Raw genomic sequence first — 27,478 nt, forward strand, 5'->3', positions numbered from 1 at the left:
ACAGACAATGCCACCAGCAGGCTCAGCACCAGCAAAAGGGAGAGCAGAAGCATAGCAAGAACTAAGATGAGATATGCTTTGTAATTTCTTTCTAAATTTTTCTTTCAGTAATGCCTATTATTATACAGACCATCAAAAATCCTACCTAGGATGTCCTAAATTGTTAGTGTAGTGAATTAAATTGATTCAGTCAAGCAGAAATCTATATTTATGCAGCATCACTTTGACTGTTACTACCATCCTACACATCTACATGTAGACAAGTACTAATATGATTTCAATTAAATCACATCTTCCTCTGCAGTGAAGGCTTGCAAAAATAAGCTATATGCTAGTGACACAAACCCACTCTCCAATTTTAGCAGAAATGAGTGCAGCCTAAATCAAACTCACATTCTTTTCTTCAAACCTGAATACCCCAACAGGAGAATCATTTGGTGGAATAGCGACAGTTACCAGGGTGTCATTCCCAAGTCTTGCACCATCTGTTACCCTCACCAGGACAATTTTGAATATCTCGAGTAATTCAACTTCACTGTCATCTATGATTGTAATTTCTATTTCTCCTGTAGCCTATAATAAATGTTAAAAAGAAAAAGAAAGCAACAAAACTTCATTTATAATATTCTGTAAATTATTTGAAAAAAAATTAAAACAAGCAAATTATATCTAGTAATAGTTAGACAATGCTCACTTGTTCATTTTTCTTCTTATGCTCATATATTTATAATAAGAAGATATAATTTCAGTAGTGGTTTTAAGTCCATCAATGTAAATCTTGTTTGTCAAAACCAGCAGAATGCTCTGCTTTGGTATTCAGTAGAAAGTGAATGTTGACAATATTGTCAATATTCAGTCAAAATCCTGCACACTATGTATATCCTTCCCTTTGCCAAAGACCACTTATATTCACTTAATATCAAAATCCCTTGTGTAGAATAAGTATTCTCAGGTGCAGCATGAAATTTAAAATTATGTGTAGACACAGAAAAGAAAACATATAGGTTTATTCTGAGAATTTATAGTGAAGATGGATTTCACTAAAAATTTTCAGTGTAAGAGGGCTTATTATTAGAAGTTATGTCCTCGCTTGCCAAAGTATCAAAGACACATGAGCCTATTTGGTCAATGGTTTTCTGGTTTTCCATGTTAAAAAACTGAAGCTGGGAGAATCATTCATATACATAAGGACGTAAATAATAGGCTTTCAGTGAAAATTCTGCTAGAGGAAAACACACAAAGAATCTTAAGCTGGTAACCCAAAGTCAGGTAAATTTTCAGCAAGTGAATACCTGTCCATCTGCAAATGTAAGGTTTCCAGATGATGGTGTGAAGTCTTCAAAGCTGGCAGTTGAAGGAATGGCTTCCCAGTACAGAGTTGCTGACCCAAACCTCCCAGCCTGTCGAACAACTGGGAGTTTTAGTACATTCTGTGGTGGTGGTACCTCATAACCAGAAACAGCTCCAGTGATACCCTGTACATTTAAAAAGAAACCATAGAGTGTCTCAACAAACTTTTTCATTTTTTTCCCAAGTTGTCTTGCAGTTAAGAATAAATGAAGAAATACATAATTAGTTGTAAAATGGTCTGGCCTTAGTATTGACCTTACTCTGAGCAAAAATCTGGATTAGATGTCCTCCTGACATCCGTTTAATGATACTGATTTCAGCACTGCCAGGTCCATAATAAATTTTGTGTATTATTTGTGATGAACCTCTTAAGAAAGAATTGTTTTTCTGGTATCTGGCCATTTTATCCATAACAATTTAGTATCATAAAACCAATCAGAACACTTCAGAAGTCATCTGAGAAACTGGACTGCCTTGCTCAAAAGCCACTTTACATGTTTTTCATTCACACTTATTTACCTTTGTAACATTAAAATTAAATATTCCTCTGGCATCATCATTTTCTTCAATCGTTATCTCAGCTATTTCTAATCCAAGCCTCTTCACACTTGGCTGTCCTTCAGATGAAGTGATCAGCTGCACATCAGTAATATTGATTATAAATCCTTCCTGTAATTCTGGAATATTGTCCTGAAAAAAAGTTTTAAATTTCTTTTTTTTTAAATTATACATTACAATATAATACAGTTGACTACTTGTAGGTTGTTTACTCTTCAAGACTTCTCAACATTTGGGATCATATAACCAATCCCTGGCTTCATAGCATATGAAAGATGTAAAGATACTTTTGCTGAGGTTTTGAAATCAAAGCTGACAAGTCAGATTCCAGATATGCAAGAAGAGTGGAAAGCAGTGCTGGCTGTCACCTGTTACTGCTACCTGTGAGAAAGTGAGCTAGATCTCACAAATCAAGCCATGACTTGAAAATCATATCTCCATTCTAAATATATTTAAAGAATATACATAATCTTTTTAATTATTATAAGTAAATTTTGGGATTGTAATGAAACAAAGAATTTGGCTCATTCCCAGTGATGAATATGCAAGTTTTTTTTAAAGAGATGGTTCCAAGAGTCCCAGCACAGTCATTTCTAGAATGTTAAGTCATACTAGTATAAAATCAGTAACATTTCCATTTCCTTAAAAGATATTAATAGCTCAAGAAGTTGTTAGGCTACTCACAGGCAAAATAGTGACTATGACTGAAGTTGTTGTTGCATTCTCTGCCAAAATTACTGTTTTCTTTTCCAGTATATAATCTTCATTTTCTGTTGCTCGGTTGGAGGGGGGAAGTTCAAAGTTTGGTGCAGTGCTCAACTGAACTGCAAGATCCCCAACAAATCCTTGTTCTCGAACAATTTGTAGAGTAACAGTAGTTGAATTATCCTGCCCTATAGTAAGGAGATGGAAAAAAATTGAAAATACAATTGTTTTACAATCATAGAATATGCTGAGTCGGAAGTGACCCATCAGGATCATCAGAGTCCAACACCTGGCCCTGCACAGGACACTCCAAGAATCACACCACGAACCTGAGAGAATTTTTTAATACTTCTTGACCTCTGTCAGGCTTAGTGATGTGACCACTTCCCTGAGGACCCTGCTCTGGTGCTCAGCCATTCTCTGGGTAAAAAACCTTTTCCTGCTATCCAATCTATATCTGCCTGAACTCAGCTTCATGCAATTTACTTGAGTCCTGTCATAGGGCACCAGGGAGTGTGGCAATCAGCGTCTGCCCCTCCTCTTCCCTGCATAAGTAAGTTGTGACTGCAATGAGGTCTCCCCTCTTGTCCAGGCTGAACCGACCAAATAACCTCAGCCACTCCTCATATGACTTCCCCTCAAGGCCTTCACCATCCTCATGGCCTCCTCTGCACACTGTCTAATGGTTTAATGTATTTCTTATATTAAAGTGACAAAAACTGCTCCCAGGACTCAAGGTGAGTGCAGAGCAGAGCGGCACAATCCCCTCCCTTGCCTGGCTGGTGTTGCTGTGCCTGATGCCCCCCAGGACACGCTTGGCCCCCTGGCTGCCAGGGCACTGCTGGCTCATGTTCAACTTGCCACTGACCAGGACCCCCAGGTTCACAGTGCTGCTTTCCAGCATCTCATTCCCCAGACTGTCCATCCATCAAGGGTTGCCCCATCCCAGGTGCAGAATCTGGCACTTTCCCTTGTTAAACTTCATACAGCTGGTGATTTCCCAGTGCTGTAATTTGTCTAGGCTAGGGCATTTCAAACCCCCTTTATAAAGAGGGATTCAAACAATAAACTCCTTCTGTTACCTCATGAATTTTAGGTGTGTCATCTCTGTTTCTGACTCACCCCCCTTCATGCTAGAGTCATTCATGAAGATGTTGAAGAGAACTGAGACTAGGACGCACCTTGTGAAAGCCGTATTTTAGCCCTTGGCCTGCTTGATTTTCAGCTCAGCTATCTACTGGAGCTGCTTGTTAGACCCCAATTCAATTCAACTCAGTGACACAACAGTCCTTGGATTATTCTAGGGCTTAAGCAGATGAGCACACACATCTGGTGTGAACAGACAAAACAATACTGATATCTCAAGATACTGTGCATTGAAAAACTGGATCTATAAGAAGAATAAGAATAATGGAATACTACAGTTTCATATGAGTGTTACACAAAATATTACTTCAACACTTTTACTTTTATTCAGTTGTCCTGCAAAATTTCCATCTCAGTAATTTGCCTGGCCTTTTATGCCTAGGTCATTACCATTGATTCTATCAGAAAGTGGTATTGAGGGCAGTCATTCTGACTGTAAATATCCCATTTTCTTAACTCAAATATCAAATAAATTAAATAGACTTGTATCAGTCAGGCTCAACAGCCTTTTGGGAAAGTAGATTTGTAATTTTATCTAATAAATTATGAAACACAATCTGGCTAAAAGTGGTGCATTTATGACTGCAGAAATAGAAACAGATAAAATGTAAACACGCTTGTACTTCAAACTAGTTACTGTAACCAGGTATTATTTCACAGACAGAACATGTGAATAATTCATTAAAAATACAATAGTTATAGATTGGAAAAAAGCATCTGTGCAACCAGTTGAAGCTAGGAACCTTCCTTGAATCCTAATGTCAAAGTATAAATGCTTATAATGTGTAAAAAACCAAAATAATCCCTTTACATTACTTCCAGGTGCTAATAAAGGGGCAACAGCAATTCACCTGAAAATAAAATATGTTTTACTGGTGATAATATACTCTGATGGAAAAAGTAGTTTTCGTATATCTAATTTTTTAATATTGACAGAATATTAAATTGTTAGAAAATTCTAACTGGTTGTTAAAAGTGTGAATAGCCCATCAGGTAGCTGTGGGAAGAGCCCCAAAAAATGCCAGCTAGCTCCCTGAGCCAGGAGAGAGGGAAGAAGCCTGAGAATTATGGCAATTCTCCTCTGGCCAACTGCCTGGGTGATCTTCTTCAACTTGTGCCTGGAAGGAAAACCAAATCAAACATGCAACTGGAAGCAGAAAAATATCACCTTTTTCATGAAGCAGATTCATTCCTGATCTGCTTCCTTCCTTCCCCTAGCCCTCTAAGCAAAAAGATTCCCTTTTTGAGCCATTCAAGAGGAAAGTCTTTCTATGTAAATTATTTTAAACAATATAGCAATCCCATTAAATGGGAAACTTCTTCTTTTTATATAAACAGAAAGATTTCACGCATTGCAATTTGCAACTTACCTCTCAAACAAAAATGGCTGAAGAATATATGTATGCAATGTGAAATACAGCATAGTTACATATTTTAAGGGATATTTATGCTATAAATAATAAAATATTTCTAATACATAAAAAACTTTAGTAAAAAATTGCTGATATATATATTGAATATATACATTTATAATATGTAACCAGTGTTATAACTTCAACAATGCTGACTTTGAAAAAACATTCATTCTTTCTTAAGAATCAAGAAACAGACTTACCTTCTGGCTCTGTGATTTTAACAAAGAGAGACTCCCTGTGCCATTGAATCACACCATGTGGAGAGTCACTGGGTAAAATGCTAAGTACAGCTCTTGCCCTTTTGGGATCAATGATAGCTCCTTTTGTGGCATCTTGAACATCCACAGTGGTAACACAGGTGAGTATTACTTCCACTGCCTCTGAAGGTTCTGCAACACTGTCTGCGAGAATTGTCAGGGTGATTGTGGAGAGGGCCTGACCTTCTGAAAATGTAACCTAAAGTTTTAGAGGGAAGGGGGGGAAAAGTCAAACTTCTTATCAGTGTTATTAAACCTAGAGTTTTATTTTGTAAACTTTATCAGTTATAAAATGCATCTACATACACACATATATATCTTATAGAATCATAGGTTACAAGGTTGGAAGGGACCACAAGAATTATATAGCCCAATCTTTCTTGGCAGTACTACAGTCTAACCAAGATGGTCCAGCATCCTGTCCAGCTCAATCTTAAAAGTGTCAGTTTTGGGGAGTCCACAACTTTCCTGGGAGGGTTATTCCAATGGATGATTGTTCTCATGGTGAAAAATTTTCCTCTTATGTCCAACGAGAATCTCTCAGGAATAACTTGCATCCATTACCTCTTGTGTTTTCAACATGACACCTTGTAAAAAGTAAGTATTCTCCTTTGTAGCCATCTTTTAAATACTGACAAATGGTCTGAACGTAAGTCTCCTCATAACCTTCTTTCCTCAAGGCTGAACAGTTCTCGCAACCTTTCCTCATATGACAGGCTTCTCTATCCTCCGACCACATTTGTGGCCAGCTCTGGACCCCACCAGCCTGCCCATATCTATTTTCCATAACGGGGACCAAAACTGAAACCGAATTCCAGCAATAGCTTATTGACCAGCAGAATCCACAGGTCCCTTTCTCCATAGCTAATCCCCAGTCAGGATAGATGTCAGTGGGTGCTCCACTCCTGGATTATGTTTTCCATAGTGCAACATTTGTTCCTGATGAATCTTCCAGCCTACCCAAGTCTGCCTGCTAGGTAACTGTCCAAAGAGAACACTTCCTCACTTAGTTCGGTATCATTGTCAAATTTCATCAGAGTACACCTGGTCTCATCACCTACATCACTTATGAAGAAACTAAACACTGGCCTAATATTGATCCCTGAGAGACCACATTTGTGACAGGTTGCCAGTTTGAAAAAGAGCTGTTTGCCACCACTCCCTGGGGACAGCAATAACACATTTGTTTATTTAGAAGAAGGCCACAGCAAGCTGTATCAAAAACCTTGGAGTAATCCAGGTAGACAATGGCTTTTTTCTTTTTTTATTAAACAGCCTTTATCTCAAAATTTTTCACCTTACTTTCTCCTCATCCTGCTGAGATGGGGGAGTAAAAGAGAAATAGTTGGGGGTTTTTAGACAGCTAAGGTCAACACACCACATATATCCATATCAAAATAATGAGCATATATCTCTTAAAATCATTGCTATGTGAAGAAATGGTTATTCAACTTTTTTTCCTTCTTCTTCCTCTGATAAAATAACCGATACATGCTTTGTCTATATCTATATTCATATTTTTAAATTCAAAGGGCTGACCACCTGATCAGATCTTTCTCAACAAGGAAGATGTGTCTAGAAACACTTAGTCTACACATAATGTGTAGGAAAAACAGAAATTTCCACTTGGTATTATCCTTTCTGACTCTTCTTGCATGCAAAGCTATGCAGTATACTCATATAGTATGTAGCCAGAATGCTCAAAGAGTACTCTAACAATTTCGGTATGATTGTTTTGACATCCTTGATTTCCAGTCTATTTTTTTTTCTCTTCACTTTTTTTTTCAGGCTTTGTGTCTGCTACAGACAGCCAGAAGATGGAGGACTTTGATTTACAGAAACTGACTCATACCAGTCCTAAGGCACATTAAGAGCTTTCGCCATAGGACAAACTGGGTTTTAACATGGCTGGGAATCTAAAACTCTCAGAAACGTAGAAAACTGGGACTTGTCATATTCTGCTGGGCCACTTAAGTTTTCCATTGTATTGAGAAGGTCAGGACAAAGAGCAAACATTCCCAGATTCCCATCTATGCAGTTTGACATAGTAACTGAATCTTACAGCAGAAAGAAAGGAAGATGGGAATAGGATACTACAAATACACATATTCTGTGCCTGGACAGCATTGCAATATCAGGTTCTACAAGTGTTAAAGTGATATAGCTATATTATGTGCCAGCCAGAAGCATAAACCGCTTGAATCACAGCAAAGGACCAGGAAGCAGCAATTAACAGAAAAGTGGGGCAATCTACCATGTACTGTCCTTCCCACTCAGTACATATTTTCCTATTGTCTGAGACAATACAGTCAGTGCCTCCCCAGTAATAGTGATATTATTAAATACCATTCCCGAAGCTGGAAATACATCACTTATGCTCCCATTAGTAATCCACTCTACTGCAACTCGTCCATATGTTCCTATTAAACGTTCAATATTCAGGGTGATCAAGCTGTCCTGTTCCATTTCTTCAATTTGCTTAAATAAAGAATTCTGGAAAACACAGAGCAGCAGAACCAAAACATTATTTTCTTAAAAAGAGAAAATTCTTTAGAGAACAGGATATTCAAAGGGGGACAGAGACACTGGGCTTCAATAATTTATTCTACTATTATGTAGCTAAATGCAAGTCTATCGATTAAATTTTTATAACTTAATACTCAACAGGTCCAAATTTCATAAACACAAGAATTTGAAATGTCAGACCTCTTCATCCTAAGGCAAACATTCAATGGTTTTTGTGGGTTTTTTTTCTGTAGAGTATTTTATGTCCAAATCATGTGAAGCATATAAACATGTAGACTTTCAAGACAGACATATTTTTACTGCTGTTACTTTACTAGTATTCATCCTCCTCAAACAAGTCCAGATACAATGTTTCATTTCAGTGATGCTTTTGTGTTTCGTATCTTCATTATGCATTTATTACATCCATTATATTCATTACATTTATCTCTTTACATGACTTCTTATAAATAACTTATACATAACTTTTTCATGAATGTTTGATAATTTAAGAATCAACTCCAAATAATACCTTTAGTCTGACATTTTCTCCAAAGTTTTTATTTTGTTCAGGCAGATGGGCTCAACCTGTGGCATAACTATTTTAGAGGGAAAGAATCTTTACTTAATTCCCTTGATTAATCAGTCAGTAGAAACTATGATGATATTGTATATGCCATCCGAAAACTAATTTTTTAGGTTGCTGCAAAATAAAACTGATAAAATAATGGGTTATTCTTAATGTAAGAGGATTAGTAAAACCTCACAACAGGGACAGACTGGAACTGAGTTTCTATTGCCTGTCATCTATATAACTAAGTAACAGTGCTAAATGGAAGTCAAAGCCCTTCTGTCTCAGGTTGCTACAAGACTTTAGAAGAAGAATCCTTTCACATGCAATCTGTTTGTGTTCTGTTATTCCAAAATGATATATACATATTTTAATGATTTACCTTAAAAGTTTTACCTGGGCAAATGCAATGACTCCATAGGCATTGTCATTGGGAGGAATAATTATGTTAACAAAACTGTGGACACCAATCTCTGCACCTCCTTTAGGGTTTTTCAGACGCACTTTAAAACATTCTTCCTCCTCTGGGATGATGTCATCCAGGATATTGACAGCTATCACAGCGTCCATGTCCCCAGGCTCAAATGTCAATTCACCTGAACTAGCATACAAACAAACACATGAAATAATTATAAACTGAGGATATGATTAACAAAATTCAAAAGCACTAATGAAAATTTAAAGAGCATTTTTGATGCTGAAATTGTTGTTTATATACCTGAGTAAGTCAATGAGATTTAAAGGTTGTGGGAATAATGTTGGGTTTGGTATTTTTCTTAATTACAATAGAGCATACAGTAACTGAAATTTCTTATTAATGTAATTTAATTTAATTTATTCTAAATAAAAGCTTCAATATCCAGCTTAACTGCAGTCCTTTTATTACATATTTTAAAGCAAATTGTGAGAAGATTGACTTCAGGTTATCCTAAGGCTACCTGTGAAAAATTCTCTTTAGTGTTAATAAACACATCACACACAGGAGTCTATAACAGTCTCCACTGTAATAAAAAGACCACCACAGAAAAAGGAATGCAAGAGTTGGAAGATAAACCAAAAAAACCTACCTAGGTATAAAATCTGACTGGTTGGAGATAGTCGTAAGCTCATAAATCTTGGAGCTCGACTCAACAGAAAGAGCAATCAAGCTCTTGCTGGAATTCAAAGACCTTGCAGTAGTGGAAGTGATATGATCTGCATATGGGGCTTGCAGCACCAGAGAGAACTGGTTCCCTTCTGAGCTCCAGGAGTACAGCGTTGTTGTGTCCTTACCAGAGAGGAGGATGTGAACTACATTGAGCAAGGAAGAGAAAAAAAAATATTCAGTGATATATTTAAAATTTCTTGTACTATCAGAAATGCCCTTGTCACCTCAGTTGTTAAAGTATCTCTTAAAATTTGATAAATAATATGAAAATTGAATGCATATATTTCTTCAATTCCAGTACTATAAACAAAATCTTACCTAAACCCGAAGGAGGCATGAAAACATGGATGTTTCTTACAGCAGAGACTGGAAGAGACTGAAAGTGTCTGAAGCTAGACTTCCCTGTCTCCCAGATTAATATTTCACAATTTCCAGTTTCTACAAAGGGGAAAAATTACAAAGCCTACATTATATTGTTGCCTGTTAATTAAATCACATACTGGTAGCCATTCAAAGGCAGAGATTGGCAGCTTTAATTACTAAGTGAGACCAGTGATTGTATCTTCCTTTTTACTGGCATAACTCGATAGCATGATTTCCCATTAGATTATTTATTCCATGACATAGTTTAAGGGCTTTTCTGCACATATTCACATATAAGAACACTAAAAATCCCAGTAGACAACAGTCAAGTCCAAAGAAACCTGTGGACTGCAATATACCCTTTTAAATAGTCACAGGGATGCAAACATAAAATAATGTCTAAAGTGTCATACTTGTAATAAAAGTATACTTTGCTGAACAATGCTCTTTGCATATAAGAAAGCTCAGAAAAGCTTAGAAAGGGTGCAATTAGCAGATAGATTAATACAGTTATTATTTCCTATTGTTAATTGGGAAAATATTTCATTAGTTTCATAAATATTTGAGAATAAACACAATGCTTTCATTTTCTGAAGGACAAACCAGAGATTATTTTGGTAAGGTGCTTTTCAGCAAATTTTCACCCACCAGTAATATTTTAATCTCTACCTAAACCCCTTTTCTTCCAAATGCCTTTGCTATCAAACAAATTAGCACATACTTAACAAACTCAGAAAGTTTTTCTGCTAAATACCTTTTGCAACAATTAAATATATATCAGATCCAGAAGTCCAGGCCTCCATATCTTTTACTTCTTTTGCTGGTAACTGATGAAGATTCCTAAACTCATTATTCAGCCATTGGTACAAAAGTACATTCTGGCTGGTATTTGACAAAGAAACTACTAAGTACATAATGCCTCCTCGGGGAAACAAGGCAATGTTCAGAGCTCTGTAAAGTGGAAGTTGATGATGTAGCACAAATATATCTTTATTCCACTGGAAAACCTGCAAAAATAGAATATGTATTTTATTATACATTTATAACAAGCACTAAGAAAAAAGAAATTGTTTTGATGAAAAAATTGGAAAAACTTATAATAAACTGATTTCCTCGTTTCTATAGTGGATCCTACATTATGGTGGAAACATACTGATAAGCAACACATAAGTAACTACCCTACTGAAAGCACCTATGCCTGTTCTTCAGATGAACATGTTTATGGTCAGCAGCTATTTCTATTCCTGTAGTTCTTTAATGTAATAGACTTCAAAATAGAAATGACAATAGCAATACAATCAAACCAAGTCTAAATTACATGTTAATGTAAGGAGTATCATTACATTTAAACAAGTCTAGAATTTTATGTCTTATAAAACTATAATAGAAACATAACTAAATTTTGAGGAATAGATACTTACTTTTTAATCTATATTTCCTTCATATTTCAAACTGAAAATGAATCAAACTACCCACATCATGAAAGCCATGAAAACAAGTGTGTTCTAACCTGGATAGAACTGAAACTGGTGTTATCACTCACAAAAACCAAATAGTCTTCTTCACCCACGGCAAAATGTTTGACAAGTGTGGTATCCAAAATAGAGAGAGTTTGTAGCTACAAGGAAAATATGGCAAAAATGGTAATTGGTAGTCAGTTCAAGTTACATATTTTTTAAAAACTGTAAACAAGCAAAAAATATATAAAATAATGAACAAAAATTATCTCATATGTAATTTTATAGTTTTAAAAATATATATGGGGTCATTTTACAAAATTAATATCAGTTATAATACATTTTTCAGAAAATGCCCCATGACTTCATTGCTCCACAATTTCTTTCTTCACTTCCAAGGTCATTTTATCTCACCCTCAAAATATGACTACAAAAAATATTAGACAACAAACTCTAATAACTGTCATGGTTTAGGAATGCCATTTCTCAATTTAGTGTTCCCACTGAAACACTCCAAACCATGCTGCACTTTCCTTTGTTCCCTGCAGTGGGATGGAGAGGAGAATTGGAAGCACAAAAAGTGAAGATCACGGGTTGAGGTAAGACAATTTACCATAAACAGCAACATGATGAGAAAATTAGCAGCAAAAACACCAATAATAATAGCAGAGGGTACAAGAGAGGCAAAGATTCACATGTAAAAATACTCATTATGCACAACTCGTCAATACATGCATGAACTGCACCCACATTACCCCAACCCCCGGGAGGGCACCTTTCCCCCATCCCCAGAAAATGAGGTGGTATACAACAGCCTCTGGCTCCAGCCATACCCCTCCTGGCTACTGCAAAACTAACTCTGCCCTGGCCTAAACCAGGACAGGAACTTACATCACTGACTTATGCAGAGTGTTCAGTTGCCAAACTATCTCAGAACAGAGTTCTTTTTCCCAAAACTTGGCTGAATGAAGGGCCTCACAAAATCCTTTCTAACACCATTATTTAATGATTTTGTAAGTAACACAGATTTACCTTCAATAGTTTGCGTCCAGGCATTAACGCAAACACACTGGTGTTGGAAGCTCCCCGACTTCCTCCTCCATGAGTAATCACAACGTAGGGAGAGGCATGGATTTGGAAAGACACACAGCTTTTAGGATTCCACATACTGAAATTCTGAGAGAGGAACAAAAATGTAGAACTGAAACGTCAAGGTTTTATTAAGCAGCATGGTTGGTGTCTGTAAGTAAGCATTTACCTCAATGGCTACAAAAACTCCTTTCCACTGGTAGAGAGTAGAAAACACAGCTGGAGGTGAACGCAACAACACACCATACAGGTTTTTTTCCAGTGCAAAGAAACACCAGCTAGCTGCTGACTCTTCCGCAAAGCTTTGCACAACAGACAGAACACTGATGCCATCCCCTGCAATACAGTATAAGAAAAAAGTATTTATCTTTACAGTCTTTTACAACACCATTTTAGTTATTTACTTGTGAAAACCAAATCTAGTATTAGAAATCACAGAATATTCTGAGTAGGAATGGACCCACAAGGATTATCAAGTCCAGCTCTTAAGTGAAAGGCATATACAATGGTCAAACCCACAATCTTGACATTTTTAGCACCATCCTCTAAACACCTAATCTATATTCTGAGTTGTTTCTAAATAGTTGGTCTAAGTGCATGTAAATGCATGGAAATGGTATAGCACTGAGGTTGTATTGAGAGTTAAATAATAAATTAATTTCTCATATATTACTATTGCATGGAAGATGCATAGGCAATTTGAGTGTGATTCAGAGCGACTCAGAATTTAGGTAGTGAGAAAAGTAACTAGATAAGAAGAAATTAAAACGTGACAAAGAAACTAAAAATGTGTTTATCCTCATTCTCTCTGTCATCACAAGTAGTAGTCATGGCAATAAGATTCTTAAACTGCCTAGTCATTCAATCCTTACAGAAAATGTTGTCTTTTACATTATTTAGAAAAACCCAGAATTACAAGTAGTAAAGAACAGATTTATAAATCAAAAGTCTTGTGAAAATATATCAGCAACAAGAAGAGCAATACAGACTGTGGAAACTATAGCAGCAGTGGCTGATTCTAAGCTTACTCTTAAGCAGCCAAGATCCCTTATCTAATGAATTTTGACATCATAATTATGTCTCCTGTATGTTTGGTTACTCTGTGGCTATCTTAACTCTGAAAATAACAGATGCTCTTGATAAAATGAACGTACTGATGCCAAACGCAGTATCCGACAATGTCTCCCACTCAACACTCACAGATACGTTGAGTCCATTACTCCGTGAAACTTTCAAATAAACTGTAGTGTTCGCTTCTTCAACTGTGAAGATATTTGTCCTAAATTTGAGAATTGTGAAAATAAATTTTAAGAAGCATTATTATTATAGTATGAAAATAGGATTCTTACTCTACACTTCCAGCACAGAATATGCAATAACAAGAAAATACTGGGTTTGCTCTGTGATGGACTAGTACTAATTAAGGTTGCCCAGGGTTTCTTCACAAAAGGCTTTGACAAAATCATGGGAAATTCAGCAAAATCTTAAACCAACCTGAAATTTAACACACAATTATGTGGGTGAAGCTGAATGATTCCTGAAAACATCATTCCATATCATAGACTAATATAATCATAAAATTATTTGGGTTGAAAAGAACCTTAAAGATCATCTGATTGCAGCCCTCCTGCCATAAGAAGGGACATCCTCCACTAGATAAGGTTGCTCAGAGCTCCATTGAACCTGACCTTGAACACCTACAGGGATGTGGCATCCACAGCTTCTCTTGCCAGTGTCTCACCACCCTCACAGTAGACAATTTCTTCCTGATATTTAATCTAAACCTACTGTCTTTCAGTTTTAAGCCATTCCCTCTTGTCACTACATGCCCTTGCAGAAAGTCCCTCTCCAACTTTCAGATAGGCTTCCTTTAGGTACTGGAAGGCTGCAATTAGGTCAGCCCAAAGCTGACCTGGTCAGCCCAAAGCCTCTTCTCCAGGCTGAACAATCCCAATTCTCTCAGCATTTCCTCAGAGCAGAGGTGCTCCATCCCTCTGGTCAACTGAGTGGCCTCCTCTGGACTTGCTCCAACAGCTCCGTGTCCTTCCTGTGCTGAGGACCCCAGAGCCGGAGGCAGCTCTGTAGGTCGGGTCTCACCAGAGCAGGGCAGAGGGTCTGAACCCCTCCCTCCAAAGCTGCCCACAGGGCTTTGGGTGCAGCCCAGGATGCATTTGGCTTTCTGGGCTGCGAGTGTCCATGGCTGGCTCATGTCCAGCCCCTCACCAGCACCCCCATGTCCTTCAGGGCAGGGCAGCTCTGGATCTGATCATCCCCCAGCCTGTATTGGGGGTTGCTCCGACCCAGGTGCAGCACTTTGCACTTGGTCCTGTTAAACCTCATGAGATTCCCCAGGGCCAGTTCTTGAGCTTGGGTCAAGATTGGCTCAATTCCAAGATTGGTGCATTTGGTTCTGAAAAACAGCCCTGAGTGAGGGTGTATCTTACACATGCTTAAAAAAGAAATTAGAAATTAAATTAGAAAATTTCTGATTTCTGGGACACTGGTTTATGGTTTGAAATTTGTAATATTGATTGCTATTAGTGAAATATTTGGACACTAATTAAATACTGTTTCAAGGAAAACTGCACAGAGAAATCAATATTTCTAATGGTGAATCGTTAATTTTAATTATTTTCCTGTTCTGTATAGCAGTAATGATATTTGACATATAGTGTAATTTTTAAAATCATAAATTTTACAACTGGATTCCTAATTTTTTTTAAAAGGCAAACCATCTTTTTGAATATGAAAAAAACTTCCTTTTAATTGAATCAGGGTTCAGTACCTATTTGTAACTGGGTAGATGCTGAAAAGCCCCAGCGGAGCCTGGTTCTGTAATATCGTAATCATAGTTTGCACTCTGGTGCCTAGTCTGGCTCCTCCAGTTGGATTGAACAGGGTGACAATAAAGTGCTCATCCAATTCTGGTTCTTCATCAAGGATTGCAGAAATATGCAGTGTCTGACAAGAAACAAGCATAGAAACCTGCTGAGACTTGACAGCTAACATTGACAATGTTATTCAAGCCATGCTGCTGTTTCTGTTCTTTCTCTGGACAGCTCTGCACAGCAGGGCAGCACAACAGCAGCTCTTGACATGGGAAGGCAGGAGTAAGGCATGGACAGTTCAGGCCTGGGTTCTAAAATAATCCCTCTGGTGACCTCCATTAATGAAAAACTAAGACAAGTATATCAACATTCATTTTCTTTTTCCCTTCCCCTCTTCATTCTTATCATAAGATTCTCAGAAATGTAACAGGTTTTGATCCTTTTTTCATACTTTTATTTTGTACTTATTCCACACATTCCTTGGTAACACAGTCCCCAAACAGCTACCTGATCTCCTAATGCAGCTCACTCAAGTTGCATTTACTTTACTTTAGCTGTCAACTGAACTATCTCATGGGCAACAGGGTAGTTACACTTCTGGTACTGGGAACAAAGTAGAAAAAAAAAAGGCAATAGAAAAATATATTAAATACTCTCTTCTTAATGTTTTATTCCCTCTACTGCACCATGGTGGATAAGAACAGGATTGTCTCAAGGTGATCTCAAATCACCAGAGAACGGTCTAGAAAGAAATAGGTGCTTTCACTGTCATTCCCTTCATTACCCAGAGGTGAAAGTTACAGTACTACATGTAGTTTTGCCTTAGAAAAAATATTTAGTAATGACAGATCTGGAATTAAAATAAGACTTACAACATTTTAGATCTCTATTTACTTTGCAATAAACTATATTTAAAGACTGTATTGAGAAATCTTTTACTCCCTGCTTCTCACAGATCTGCTAAACTGGCCATCACTTAGGTGCCAAATGCATTTCATGTTCAGAAACTGAAAACCAATATTGTCAGAAAGTTTTGTTTCAGATCGTACTCCCCTAACTATAATATACTAACCTATTATTGACACACTTAAGATAGATCATTTTCTAGCTGAAATTCTTGTAGGGACAGTACAGAAGCAGTGGGATTAATATTGTCAGCAAAATAAGTAATTTTCAGTTTCTAGAACTCTGAAAGCTGTTCAACTTTTGCCTTTGCTGCAGCATATTCTCTTCAGTTCAGGCCACATAAAGGAATAGTATTTTTAATTCCACCATAATTACTTACAGTAGAAAATTATGACTGCATGAAAAAGCTACATATTAACATATATAAATAAATGGTCTTATACACACATCATACTATATAACAATTATATTGTTTTCAGTTTATCTGAACTATTACAAAGAGATAAATATCTACAGAAAAGCATATTCAATTTTTCTGCACTCCCACAACTCAATTTATTCTGACAATTAAGGAAAACATATGAAACAAATTAATACATGAAAAACCACAAACATTTCTGTAAAGTTTCAAATAGTTTTTAAAAAGCCTGCTTCACTATTTTTACTATATTACCTTAAATCTGACTCCCTCTTCCAGCACAACATATCCTTGAGAAGGGGCCAAATCCACTGATGGCTCTGAAGAATTAATTTCACTTACAAGATACTGAACAGACACTGTTCCAAATATTCCCTGAGGAGGTTCTCTAATAATATTTAATACTGCAACACTTTCCATCACATGGAGAGCTGTTTGCTCTCTTAGGAAGATGTGATCACTGTTATTGAATGACAAAATTCCATGTCCATCATCATTGGCAAATATAGTAATTGTGGCTTTTGAGAAATAAATAATAGAAATATGTTTTCATTAAAATAGTAAAATATAATTGTACACATATACAAATAAATAAATATATATACATATCCATTATTTCTTTAATATAATTATATTGCTTTTATGTCTCTGTTACTATTTAACAGAATATGTAAATATTTTGCTTCATCTAGGAAGATTTCTAGAAAGGAAGAATCTAGACTCTCTTATTAAAACAGCCAGCTCTTGCTATTTCTGATTCCTTATTTTACATATTATTTCGTTAATTTTACATTTTTCACAGTGATGTTTAAGAACTTTCCAAATGAAATTAATAATTTACCATAGAAGCACACTGGTGTTCTCTAAAACATGATTATTCAGAAGAATGAAATTAAATTGACTGAGAGACAATTCTGAAGAATGAGAAGATCAAAACTAAGTTTTACCTGTTGTGTTCTCCCCTAATTCCAGGCCAAATGAGGGATTTGTTAGAATTAACTGGAACCTTTCAACACCTTCAGGAATATCATCATCATAAATCACAACAACAACAGATTTATTCGTTTCTCCATCAGCAAAAAATAGAGTCTAGCATTGAAACACAGAAAGCATTGAATATTCAACAGCTGATAATCCATACAGAAATTTTAAAATAATTTTAACTGAATTTTAAATGTTAACTACTATTTGCCTTAAATAGAGAGGAAAGAAGAGACAAGAATAATAATTTCTACGTCCCTTATAAACTGACTGAAAAAGAAGCAAAACAGTTAAATAGTTTAGCACACTGTAGAGTGAGGACAAACAAGAGCAATTCACTTTGAAAGTTCTTTTGCAAAAAAATTTAAAAAATATTATATTCTCTTGTCTAAGAAAAACTGTATTTGAAATAGATGTTTCAAAGTTTAAAATGTGTCTTATATTTAAAAATGCTTTAGTACTAAAAAAGAAAGACTAAAATAAGATTACTAAATCTATCTCTAGTCAGATGATCAGAGCAATTGAAAGAAGTTGAGAAATCTAGATGTACTAGTGACCATTCTGCACAATAAATAAGATGATGTTATTTTGGGGAAATGGAAGAAATGAAAACTGTTAGATTTAAAATTTGCTTCTTACCCTTGAGACCACATTAAAATCCAAACCCAGCTGTGCCTCCAAATTTTGGGCATAAAAAAACACAGACACACTGCCATAAGATCCTTTGTTTCGGTATGCCATTATGGTCAGATTCCCATGAGTTTCATTAACTTCAAAACTAAAACAAAAACCAAGACAAATTCTCAGTGCTCACTGAGTATTTTCTTTTAATAATATGGTAGAGAATTGTTATATTTTCACTTAAAATCATCCCCTCTACTTTTTAAGAAAAAGGCACTATTACAGTAAAGCCTCATTACCACTTGTCTAATGCAACCATTATAACTTTTTTTTTTTTCTTTAGCAAAATGGAATTGAACTAGATTAAGCCTCTCTATGAGCATGGATGCCTTTTTCCTAGCTCTTGGAAATCAGAGAAAAAGATCTGAGAGATGTCAATGTGCATGCTTACATGGATGCAGAGGCTGGGGCACTGGATGGAGGCTTGAGGGAGTGATGGAAGACCACAATACCAAATGACAATAGTGAAAATAAATACATGGTAGCAGGAGATTTCTGAGTAAACATACTTTAAATGTTGATTTCTAGTGTGGGCATTATCTTTCTAATTCCACTGAACTGAATAATATGCTATCAGCTCAAAGATCTGATCCTATTGTTAATAGGAGTTTTACTGTTAGCTGAAAATGAAAATAGTTGGGCAACACTAACTTAACTCCCACAGGGAGTAACTCCCATAGGGAGTTCTTCAAGGTGCCAAGACTTACTTGGATCTTTCCCATTCAACTACTCCGCTTACTCCATCATTAGCATCAATAATAATTTGAGAAGCTAAACCTTCCACATCTAAAAGGGAAAACAGAAAGACAAGTATGTAAAAACAATAGAGTTCATTATTTTCAAGAATAAGAAGCATTTCTTTATATCTTTATTAATTTTGTAGAAGAAAAACATAATTTTCCATTTCCAAAATGTGGAGGAGAAAATGAAGTGGACAGGATACTTGGAAAGGCTTGAAGAACATCTGTCCTTTGTAGCTTACTATTAGAACTGCAACACAGGGCTTTGAATTACCACCATTACATTTAATGTATTAAAAAAAAAAAAAAAGAAAAAAAGAAAAAAATTGAAGAAAACTCATGGCACAGAAACAGTAGAAAATGACAAAATATTTTTAAAAAGATTTTTCATCAAGTCCTAATTAATCAAGTCTAATTTGTTGTGTGTTTTTCTTATGATGATATTTAATGTTTTGCAGACAGTGCCATTCTGAATATTGGAGGGAAAATGAGTAAAAAAGAATAAAAATGATCCAGTATATCATCTTGTATTAATGTTTTAGTGCCTGATAATAAATCTTAATGGCATACACCACAGATTCTGCTATTAAAAAATAATTATTAATTTCCTTTTAGACAGTTTATGTATTGTAAGATTCTATTACTACATAAAAACACATGTATATTCACAATAACTTTGCAAGATTATTTCATGTATCGCCCTGTGAAAATACTGAATAATAGATTAATGCCAGCCATTTGCACTAATTTCACGGACCAGAATTTGACAGTCAGAACTTGATCCTTCTGAGAAAATAATGTCTTATTTTGTTTAAACATCATCACATGAATACCTCAATTTATCCCAGACCTACACCATATATTGCATGCACATGGCTAAGACAGGGACAGCATTCATTATATATTCCAGATGGGTACGATTAACTGCATATCTCAGTATCATGAGCAGGACACCCATCACTTTTGATATTAGACACCTAGAATTATATTAAAGATTTTCTATGGGCCGCAGGATTGCTAAATCCTAAACAAATGCACTAGACCAACAAGGATTTGAATTCTCAATCATAATAAAGAAAATACACAAAAAGGGAAAGCAAGCTTAGAAAACAGTCTGATAACAGAATTAATTGTGACATTTTATAGCGAGGACAAAATTTTGCTTCATGGGTAACAACTATTATCTGATCATCCTAGGTACATCGGAGTCAAATGGTCATGACTCAGATTCTAACCACTTATGGCAGAAGTTAAGATTATATGGCACTCAGAACAATTTAAATCAATAAATCCTTCATAGTTTAATGTTACTCTTCCAATGTTTTAAATTTTAGACTCAGCTAATCACAGCTCAGTGTCTATACATCAGCAATCAGTCTTGCAAGTTACCTTTCAGTCTGTAACGAATTAATTCTGTCACTTCAATGCGCATGCAAAGAAAGGGAAAAAGAGTCATAGAAGATGTTAGAAATAATCAACACAATTAGTCACTTGTGCGTCAGGATAACCCAACTGTCTTTAAAGCCAACAGCAGCTATGCTGCTGAGTCCAGCAGCAGAATGAGGAACTCAATAAGCAAGCAATTAATGAATTTCTGTGGAAGAGTAGGAATACAGTAGATCATGACTCCTAAAAGTAAATCTGATAAAAAGTAATAAAAAGATACTTTTTAAAAAGTGAGCAAAGGAACTACTTGAAGGAATTATTTGTACATATTTGTTTCTGTCATTTACTTGGAAATTAAAATCACATTAACACATTGCAAACACAACTTTTGAAATAACTATGTTCTCCAACTGTGTGAAAATTAGCTTATAATTTTTACAGGCTTTAAAAAGTAAGAAGCCAGTGTAATAATGACTATGTTTGATGTTCTATAATGTTTCTTGCAGAACACTGTCTCATTTTGGCTTATTTGGGAAGTGGCAAGCGGAATAATGATATGCCAGAGTAATATAATGTGCATTCAATTGATACAAAAATAAAATTAATCATAATTGTTTGTAAGTTGTTTTACCCAGCCTAGGTGGAGAGGAAGTTGAATGGTTCATGATAAGTTCCACTGAAGTTAAATTAACCAAGAAGAATTCTTGCACTTCTGGTACGTCATCCTACAAAAGACAAATTGAGCATATCCTCTTTTCATTCTCTTCAAGAAACAATCACAGAATTTGTCAAAAAGCAGCACCCTAGAAGTCTCTAACCTCATAGCAACATTAGAACTAATTTATGTTTCCATTTTCCTGGAACATTTTTACATAAAATGTTAATTATGAAGCAAGACAACATTTAATGGAAAAGACTGCAGTGACACTGAACTAGATGTGAATAGATTTCTGCTCAATTTTGAAGCACAAATAGCAATTACTGATAAAGTAAGAGCCTATAGCAAGCAATGAATGACACTGGTCAATATCAGAAAATAAAGTCTTAATGAGACAGTAAAATTTCACTTAACTATAAGTAGCACTGTCTTCTGTTATTATTTGTCCTTCTGTGATTTTACCACTAAACACCAAAGCAGTCTTTCTAAATTGCCATAAATTTGATAGCTTCAAATAATACAGTATGCAAGATTCAGGTTCCGCAATATTCCTTTTTGATTGTCATACCAGTAAATATAGAATGAAAGGATATAGAATTTACCTCTAGAATAGTAACATTTATGGCAGCTGATGTTTCTCCTTCTTTCAAAATCACTGAGTCAGAAACAGCTACATAATCAGCTCCTGGTTCAGCCAAGGTCCCCTCTGTCTGATTACTTAAGGAGACCAATCCTGGAACTGTGGCATATGTAACATTGATAACACCTGTTTAAATTGTGACAAAAACACACCACTTTTTTTCAGTTCTTATGTAGTGTTCACTAGAATATACAAAGAAAAGAGACCAAATGATCATTGAAAAAATGGAAAGCCTAACTGCAAACCAGAGGATTAAAACACTAATCTGAAACTAATGGGACTTATTTCTTTCAGTCTAGCCTTTAATAATTCGTCCAAGATCACAGGACTCTGAAAGCATTAGGATCCAATGTATTCATATATTTGAGGTGCTGTGAACTGCAAATATTATGCTACATACTTGGGACATCTAATGTATTATTAATAGCAGCTTTGGTGTCAAGGGAAGTAGGGTGTTTCAGGAACAACTGATGTCTAAGAAAGGCTCTAAGGAGAGTTCTAAATTTAGTTTCCTTCCCAGATGGACTGACATAGATGTTGATAGAGAATAAAAATTAGGAGACACACTGATAAATTTTACTAGAGGGAAAGCTATACTTCTTTTTTTAATAACAAAGCCACGTCTCACGAATCTGCCATAGTAATCAAATTACTATTTAAAGAGAGTTATAATACTATCAAATTACAAATTTAAAGAGAGTGATCCTGGAGATAAAATGACAAATGAAATTCAAAGTTAATCTGCATAAAATAAAGCATAAGGTATAAAAGAATCTTAGTTTTAATAAATAAAGATGGAGTTCAGTTTAGAGATTTTACATTTACAATAGAAACTTAGAATATGCTAATATTTTCCTAAGTAATGTTTGAAAGGTAATTTACATACTGACTGACATTAAAAAAGAAATGGGAAAACAAAAAAATGGCATTTAAATTCCTCTATAAATCTATAGTGTGCCCAGATCTTGAACATTTGTTTCAACTGATCACTTCACCTCAAAACAGAGGAATAGAGATTTTAACAGACGTCTAAATATAGTTTAAAAATATTAATAGAAAATGATTATATATGTTTTCTCTCAATGGAGGTCAAAATACTCAGGAAAAAAGAAACACAAAAAAAATATTTTGGCACACAGTGCATTATTTGATTTTAAAAGGAAATTTGAATTAAAAAGAAATACAGAATTCTTAGGAGAAGCACAAACTGAATTCAGAGACATTGATGCAACTTTTTCCATGGGATATTCCTAAACTGTCAGATTCTGGAAATTTATAGAGGGAATGTTGTGGAAGTGATAATTCCATGCTAGCTCCTTTTCCCATGTTTTTTTATTTCTTCTCAACAGATAATTCAAGACAGATTTGCTGGACATAAAAGTACAACCCTAACAACCAACTAGCTATGCCATAGCTCCCAGATCCCTTGCTGTGGAATTAAAGGCTGTGCCTTCAGTTTTAACTAAAACTGAGTTCCCAAGCCTGCAGTAAGGAGCCTAGAAGTTCTGAAAACATCAATTCCAGAATTTCTAGCCTCCCTGTCATGGCTTTCATTTGTCTACTGATTTTGAAAACAAAACTTAATTTCTCTTGGAGATGTTATACAAACCTAGAGATCCAAATTCTCGGTTAATAAAAAGTTGAACTGTTTTGTTTTCCTCTGGAAGTAAAACTACCCTGGATGGAGAAGCAAAATTCAGTACTCCATGTGGTTCATCACTAGCTTCTACTGTCAGAATAGCTTCATATCCTTGACTATCCAAAACAGCAGCACCAGAAGGAGAAACACCTGCAAAAGAATCAATGCACTACAGTTAATTGTTAGGAAAATAAAGCTTTGTCATAGGTTACTGCTATTTTTATGTACAAATGACAGCCAGTAACACTGCAAATGAAATCAAACCAAACACATTATGCACTCACTGAATTCTATGGATTGTGTGGAATGTATATGTAATTGCATTCTTTAACAAGTAAAGGAACATTCAATCACAACAAAAATTTTATTCATTTTAAGTATAGAGTTCAAGACTGTATTAAGAAAAAAAAAATCTGAAAAGACAGTGCTAAAAATGGACTTTCCTGAACTACTTCTGTTGGAAAAGTTAAGAGAGATTTTTTAAGAATTCATTAAAATTCCTAAATTCCATTATAATTAATTATGCTAAAATTATATTCAACTTCTCAATCATTCCATTAAGAAATTACTACAAGTGTTGCCTTGATGAGTTTATGTATTTATTTATATATAAAGTATGAATTTATACTTATCCTGAAGGATTACAAAAGTAAACAAAATATTAAGGCAAGTTGGCAAGGCACCTATCCAGCAACACCACCCATGTCAAGTTAGTTTTGTGTTTAGACATAATTCCAGTTTAACAAAGGGTATTTCAGAAGGGATGTGGTTTCATGCTTCTTTTCTCATTATAATTGCAATGAACAAGTAAAATATTCTGAATTCTGGTAATTTAGAGACAGATTAGAGAGACAGCTTGAAGATAGTTTAAAAATATCCATTTATTTTATGACACCTGTATCATATGTATGCATAAATACATGGAAGTGTCAAGACTGTTTCAATAAAATGTGAACAAATTTTATATAGTTTGCAACATTATCAATAGTAGTCCTATACTTTCAAAATGGTTGAATACACACAAAGCTATTACACTACTAAATGGCAATTTCAGATATAGCAGATATAGCAGTCTGTAGTTTTGCACTACCTTCTGTTTTGATGTTGTATAGGATGATCCGGTATTCTTCTTTATCTTCTGGAATATGGTCATCCAGCAAGTGGACATATAATGTTGTATTCAATATTCCCTATAAAAGTCATTGACAAACTGATAAGTCATTAGTGTACAGAGTACAAGTAATACCACTCTATAATATATATTTTGAGCAATACCTTTAAGAAATGTCAAGTTAAAATTCTGAAAACTATAAACTCCCTGCTGTTTAATTGTATCAAGATAAAGACTGCTATACAAGCATACTTGCTTTGCCAGCTCACTTCAAAATACAAAATTCTCTTGTAGCCATTAGATTTTCTTATGGACTCACCTCAGGAAAAAAGAGAATTCCAGAAGAGTATTCAAAATTTTGTTGTATATTATGTCCAACTATCTTCCACTCAACAGTAACATTTCCCAGTCCTGGGGCAGTTCTTACAACATGGAATTGCAGTTTTTCTCCTGGGAACAAAGGATAAAATTCAATATTTTGGGGTTTCTTCTTCTACAATTCAACTATTAAAATGAAAACAAACAAAAAAATATGAATAAAGTGGTTTTTATGCAAAACTTAATATTTTTAATAGTGAGATTCCCAGTAGTTATGTACTATCTTTTTTTTTTTTTAATATTGAAACAAAACCCCCAGAAATCTAAAGAATCTAAAGTCTTTCCTCACAGGTTTTTATGAATTTGGTTTATTCTTGAAGAGAACTTTCAAAATATAAAGGAACCTGCTACATATGCATAGCTGCTATCAAAACATGCACAAAACAAAGAGCAGTATCTGTTTGCGAACTACACGCAGAGTAAATGCTCTACACACAGCTTTAACACAGCTTTCTACAGCAGCCAACTGGCAAGGAATAGGCATGCTCCTAACATCTGCAGTGTCCTGTCACTTTACATAGTGCATGAGGAAAAATGCTTGCAGTTACCTGCAAGTTCCATTTATGTGAGTTTGAATTCACAAATATTATCAGTTTATGGATGTTGGAAAACACCCAGAAAAAAGTAACAATTCATAATTTTAAAAGGACAGTATTTAGAAGCAAAACAGTAACAGTTTATAATTTAATATAATTTAATAATATTAATTAATATGAAATAATATGAAATTTAACAATTTAATACTGTAATATACTGCAAGATACAGAACCCTGGTACATTGTAATACAAGCACCAATAAGAAATCTGAAGTACAATTAATCTCAATTAATGATTCTCCAGTAGTCAGCTACTGACTCACATAAAGATCAGTGAAGCTGATTGATCTTTGTTATTCCTATCCAGTAAGAAATACTAACACAAATGCAAATCGATCTCTGCAGATTGAAAGTATTATTAGGTTAATTTCACTATTTTGTCTTCTAGGGTTTTTTAAATATTTTACCATTTTATATCTTTTTTTAGATTTCTGCCTTTACCAAGGAGAAGGGGATCTAATCAATTCTCCTCTTGTTCCTTCAAGCTATTTCAAGCTATTGCACTGTCTTTTCATCCAATTCCATCATAGCCATACAACTGTTGCATGTTCTGCCTGTACTTAAATGCTACCCTTGCCCTAAATATGGCAATTGTGTGAACTGAATATATGCAGGTAACACTGAGAGAGCCACAGCTAAAGTGTGAAGAAAAGATTTATTCCATTACGCAACTTTCAAAACAGAGACAACAATACTACTAAGCAGGGCAAAAAGTGCCCAGACCTGAGCACTGTGTTTTATATCAAAAGGCCTTGGCAATGCAGGACAATCCTTCACCAGGCTGTGGTTCATCAGCAGTCTTACTTCCTTTCTCCTCTCCCTTACAAAGAGGTCTAAGTCTATGGGAAAGGCTTTTAAGACTTTAACAACGTCCTGTTATCTTCTGTGAGAAAAATCCATTTACTTTAGGCTGACAGCAAACAACGCAGAGTGAACACAAATACCTAGATTTTCTCACACTAACATCTAACATCTCCCATCTGCAGGGCTGATCTCTAAGCAAAAACAATTCTAAAAGGAACTTATTTTTCTCTTCCCTCACCAGTCTTCAGTTTTTCAAATCCTTCCTCCCCACAGGGATAACTAACATGAACAGCTTGAAAAAAGGACAAGTTGCTTAACAGAAACTGTTCAAGAATATAATAAATAGAAAAGATAATTCTATTTGGATTTATGTCAGATAATGCTTGTCTTCATAAAAAAAAAAAAACTTGATAATGAAAATGAAGTAAAAACACTGAAATCATATGAAGACCTTAGCTCTTTTTTTTTTTTTTTTTAATCAAAATGAACTAGTTTGGCTGTTTTTTCTTGCCATAATGCAGTGCATTACACTGTTTTTCACAAGCTGAAGGAACTGGAATCTGTTATAACACTATATACGTACTATACATACCAGAGTATTTCAGTTCCAGATAAAAGCTTTCAGCTTCAGCCTGTTATGACTAATATTTAACCAGTGGAAAGTATATGAGGTCTTCATAACCTTGCGGTGAGATGCTTTGTATTTATTCCTTGGGCTCATTAGCAGCTGTACTTAGATTCCAAAATGCAGCTGGCTTGTTAGGCATAGCAGAACCACTAATGTGGAGTAATAAAGGACAGAAACTGGGCACAATAGAATTAACACAAACTGTATCTAAACAAAACCCAAAAGCTTATGGTGTTTTTTTATTATAGGAAAAAAACAGACCATGTTCTTTTGAGATAGACTGTTTCTTCCAACCAAAAAATAAGTGCACACATTCCTGGACAGCAGATTTCTGTTAGTTTTCTCTACCCATCAGTTTACGTATCAGAAAAATTGAGACTGCAATACACTGAGATTCCAGCAAAGGCTAATAAAAGCAGTCACCATTTGTATTGCTACTGTCCTATGCAGAACTGTACCAACTCTAGGTAAAACATGAAACATGCTCCCTTAAAACACTAGTAGGCACTAGATATCAAACT

At 35.2% G+C, this 27,478-nt stretch overlaps 1 protein-coding gene across 9 annotated transcripts in view; it reads right to left on the bottom strand.

The window, feature by feature from the left end:
• ADGRV1 (adhesion G protein-coupled receptor V1) overlaps positions 1 to 27,478 on the bottom strand; it is a 253,862-nt gene that overhangs the window by 161,761 nt on the left and 64,623 nt on the right. For 7 of the 9 annotated variants that reach the window (XR_012052990.1, XR_012052991.1, XM_072922272.1 and 4 more), the window contains 25 exons: positions 24,871 to 25,001; positions 24,531 to 24,630; positions 23,411 to 23,590; positions 21,764 to 21,927; positions 21,135 to 21,228; positions 20,507 to 20,536; positions 19,085 to 19,163; positions 18,336 to 18,474; positions 17,663 to 17,804; positions 16,971 to 17,233; positions 15,349 to 15,524; positions 13,718 to 13,842; positions 12,733 to 12,899; positions 12,507 to 12,650; positions 11,528 to 11,635; positions 10,772 to 11,024; positions 9,973 to 10,092; positions 9,575 to 9,797; positions 8,904 to 9,108; positions 7,778 to 7,924; positions 5,375 to 5,630; positions 2,593 to 2,801; positions 1,870 to 2,040; positions 1,293 to 1,475; positions 394 to 573 (listed from right to left, as the gene is read on the bottom strand). Coding sequence is in view for 7 of the 9 variants with exons in the window: in XM_072922272.1 (XP_072778373.1) it covers positions 394 to 573; positions 1,293 to 1,475; positions 1,870 to 2,040; positions 2,593 to 2,801; positions 5,375 to 5,630; positions 7,778 to 7,924; positions 8,904 to 9,108; positions 9,575 to 9,797; positions 9,973 to 10,092; positions 10,772 to 11,024; positions 11,528 to 11,635; positions 12,507 to 12,650; positions 12,733 to 12,899; positions 13,718 to 13,842; positions 15,349 to 15,524; positions 16,971 to 17,233; positions 17,663 to 17,804; positions 18,336 to 18,474; positions 19,085 to 19,163; positions 20,507 to 20,536; positions 21,135 to 21,228; positions 21,764 to 21,927; positions 23,411 to 23,590; positions 24,531 to 24,630; positions 24,871 to 25,001 (3,989 nt within the window). In the remaining 2 variants the exon portion in view is untranslated. The remainder of the gene's footprint in view (positions 1 to 393; positions 574 to 1,292; positions 1,476 to 1,869; positions 2,041 to 2,592; positions 2,802 to 5,374; positions 5,631 to 7,777; positions 7,925 to 8,903; positions 9,109 to 9,574; positions 9,798 to 9,972; positions 10,093 to 10,771; positions 11,025 to 11,527; positions 11,636 to 12,506; positions 12,651 to 12,732; positions 12,900 to 13,717; positions 13,843 to 15,348; positions 15,525 to 16,970; positions 17,234 to 17,662; positions 17,805 to 18,335; positions 18,475 to 19,084; positions 19,164 to 20,506; positions 20,537 to 21,134; positions 21,229 to 21,763; positions 21,928 to 23,410; positions 23,591 to 24,530; positions 24,631 to 24,870; positions 25,002 to 27,478) is intronic. The other 2 variants (XM_030258702.4, XM_030258698.4) reach the window with 2 other exon arrangements.

This window comes from Taeniopygia guttata, chromosome Z (assembly GCF_048771995.1).
Source record: "Taeniopygia guttata chromosome Z, bTaeGut7.mat, whole genome shotgun sequence".
NCBI lineage: Eukaryota > Metazoa > Chordata > Aves > Passeriformes > Estrildidae > Taeniopygia > Taeniopygia guttata.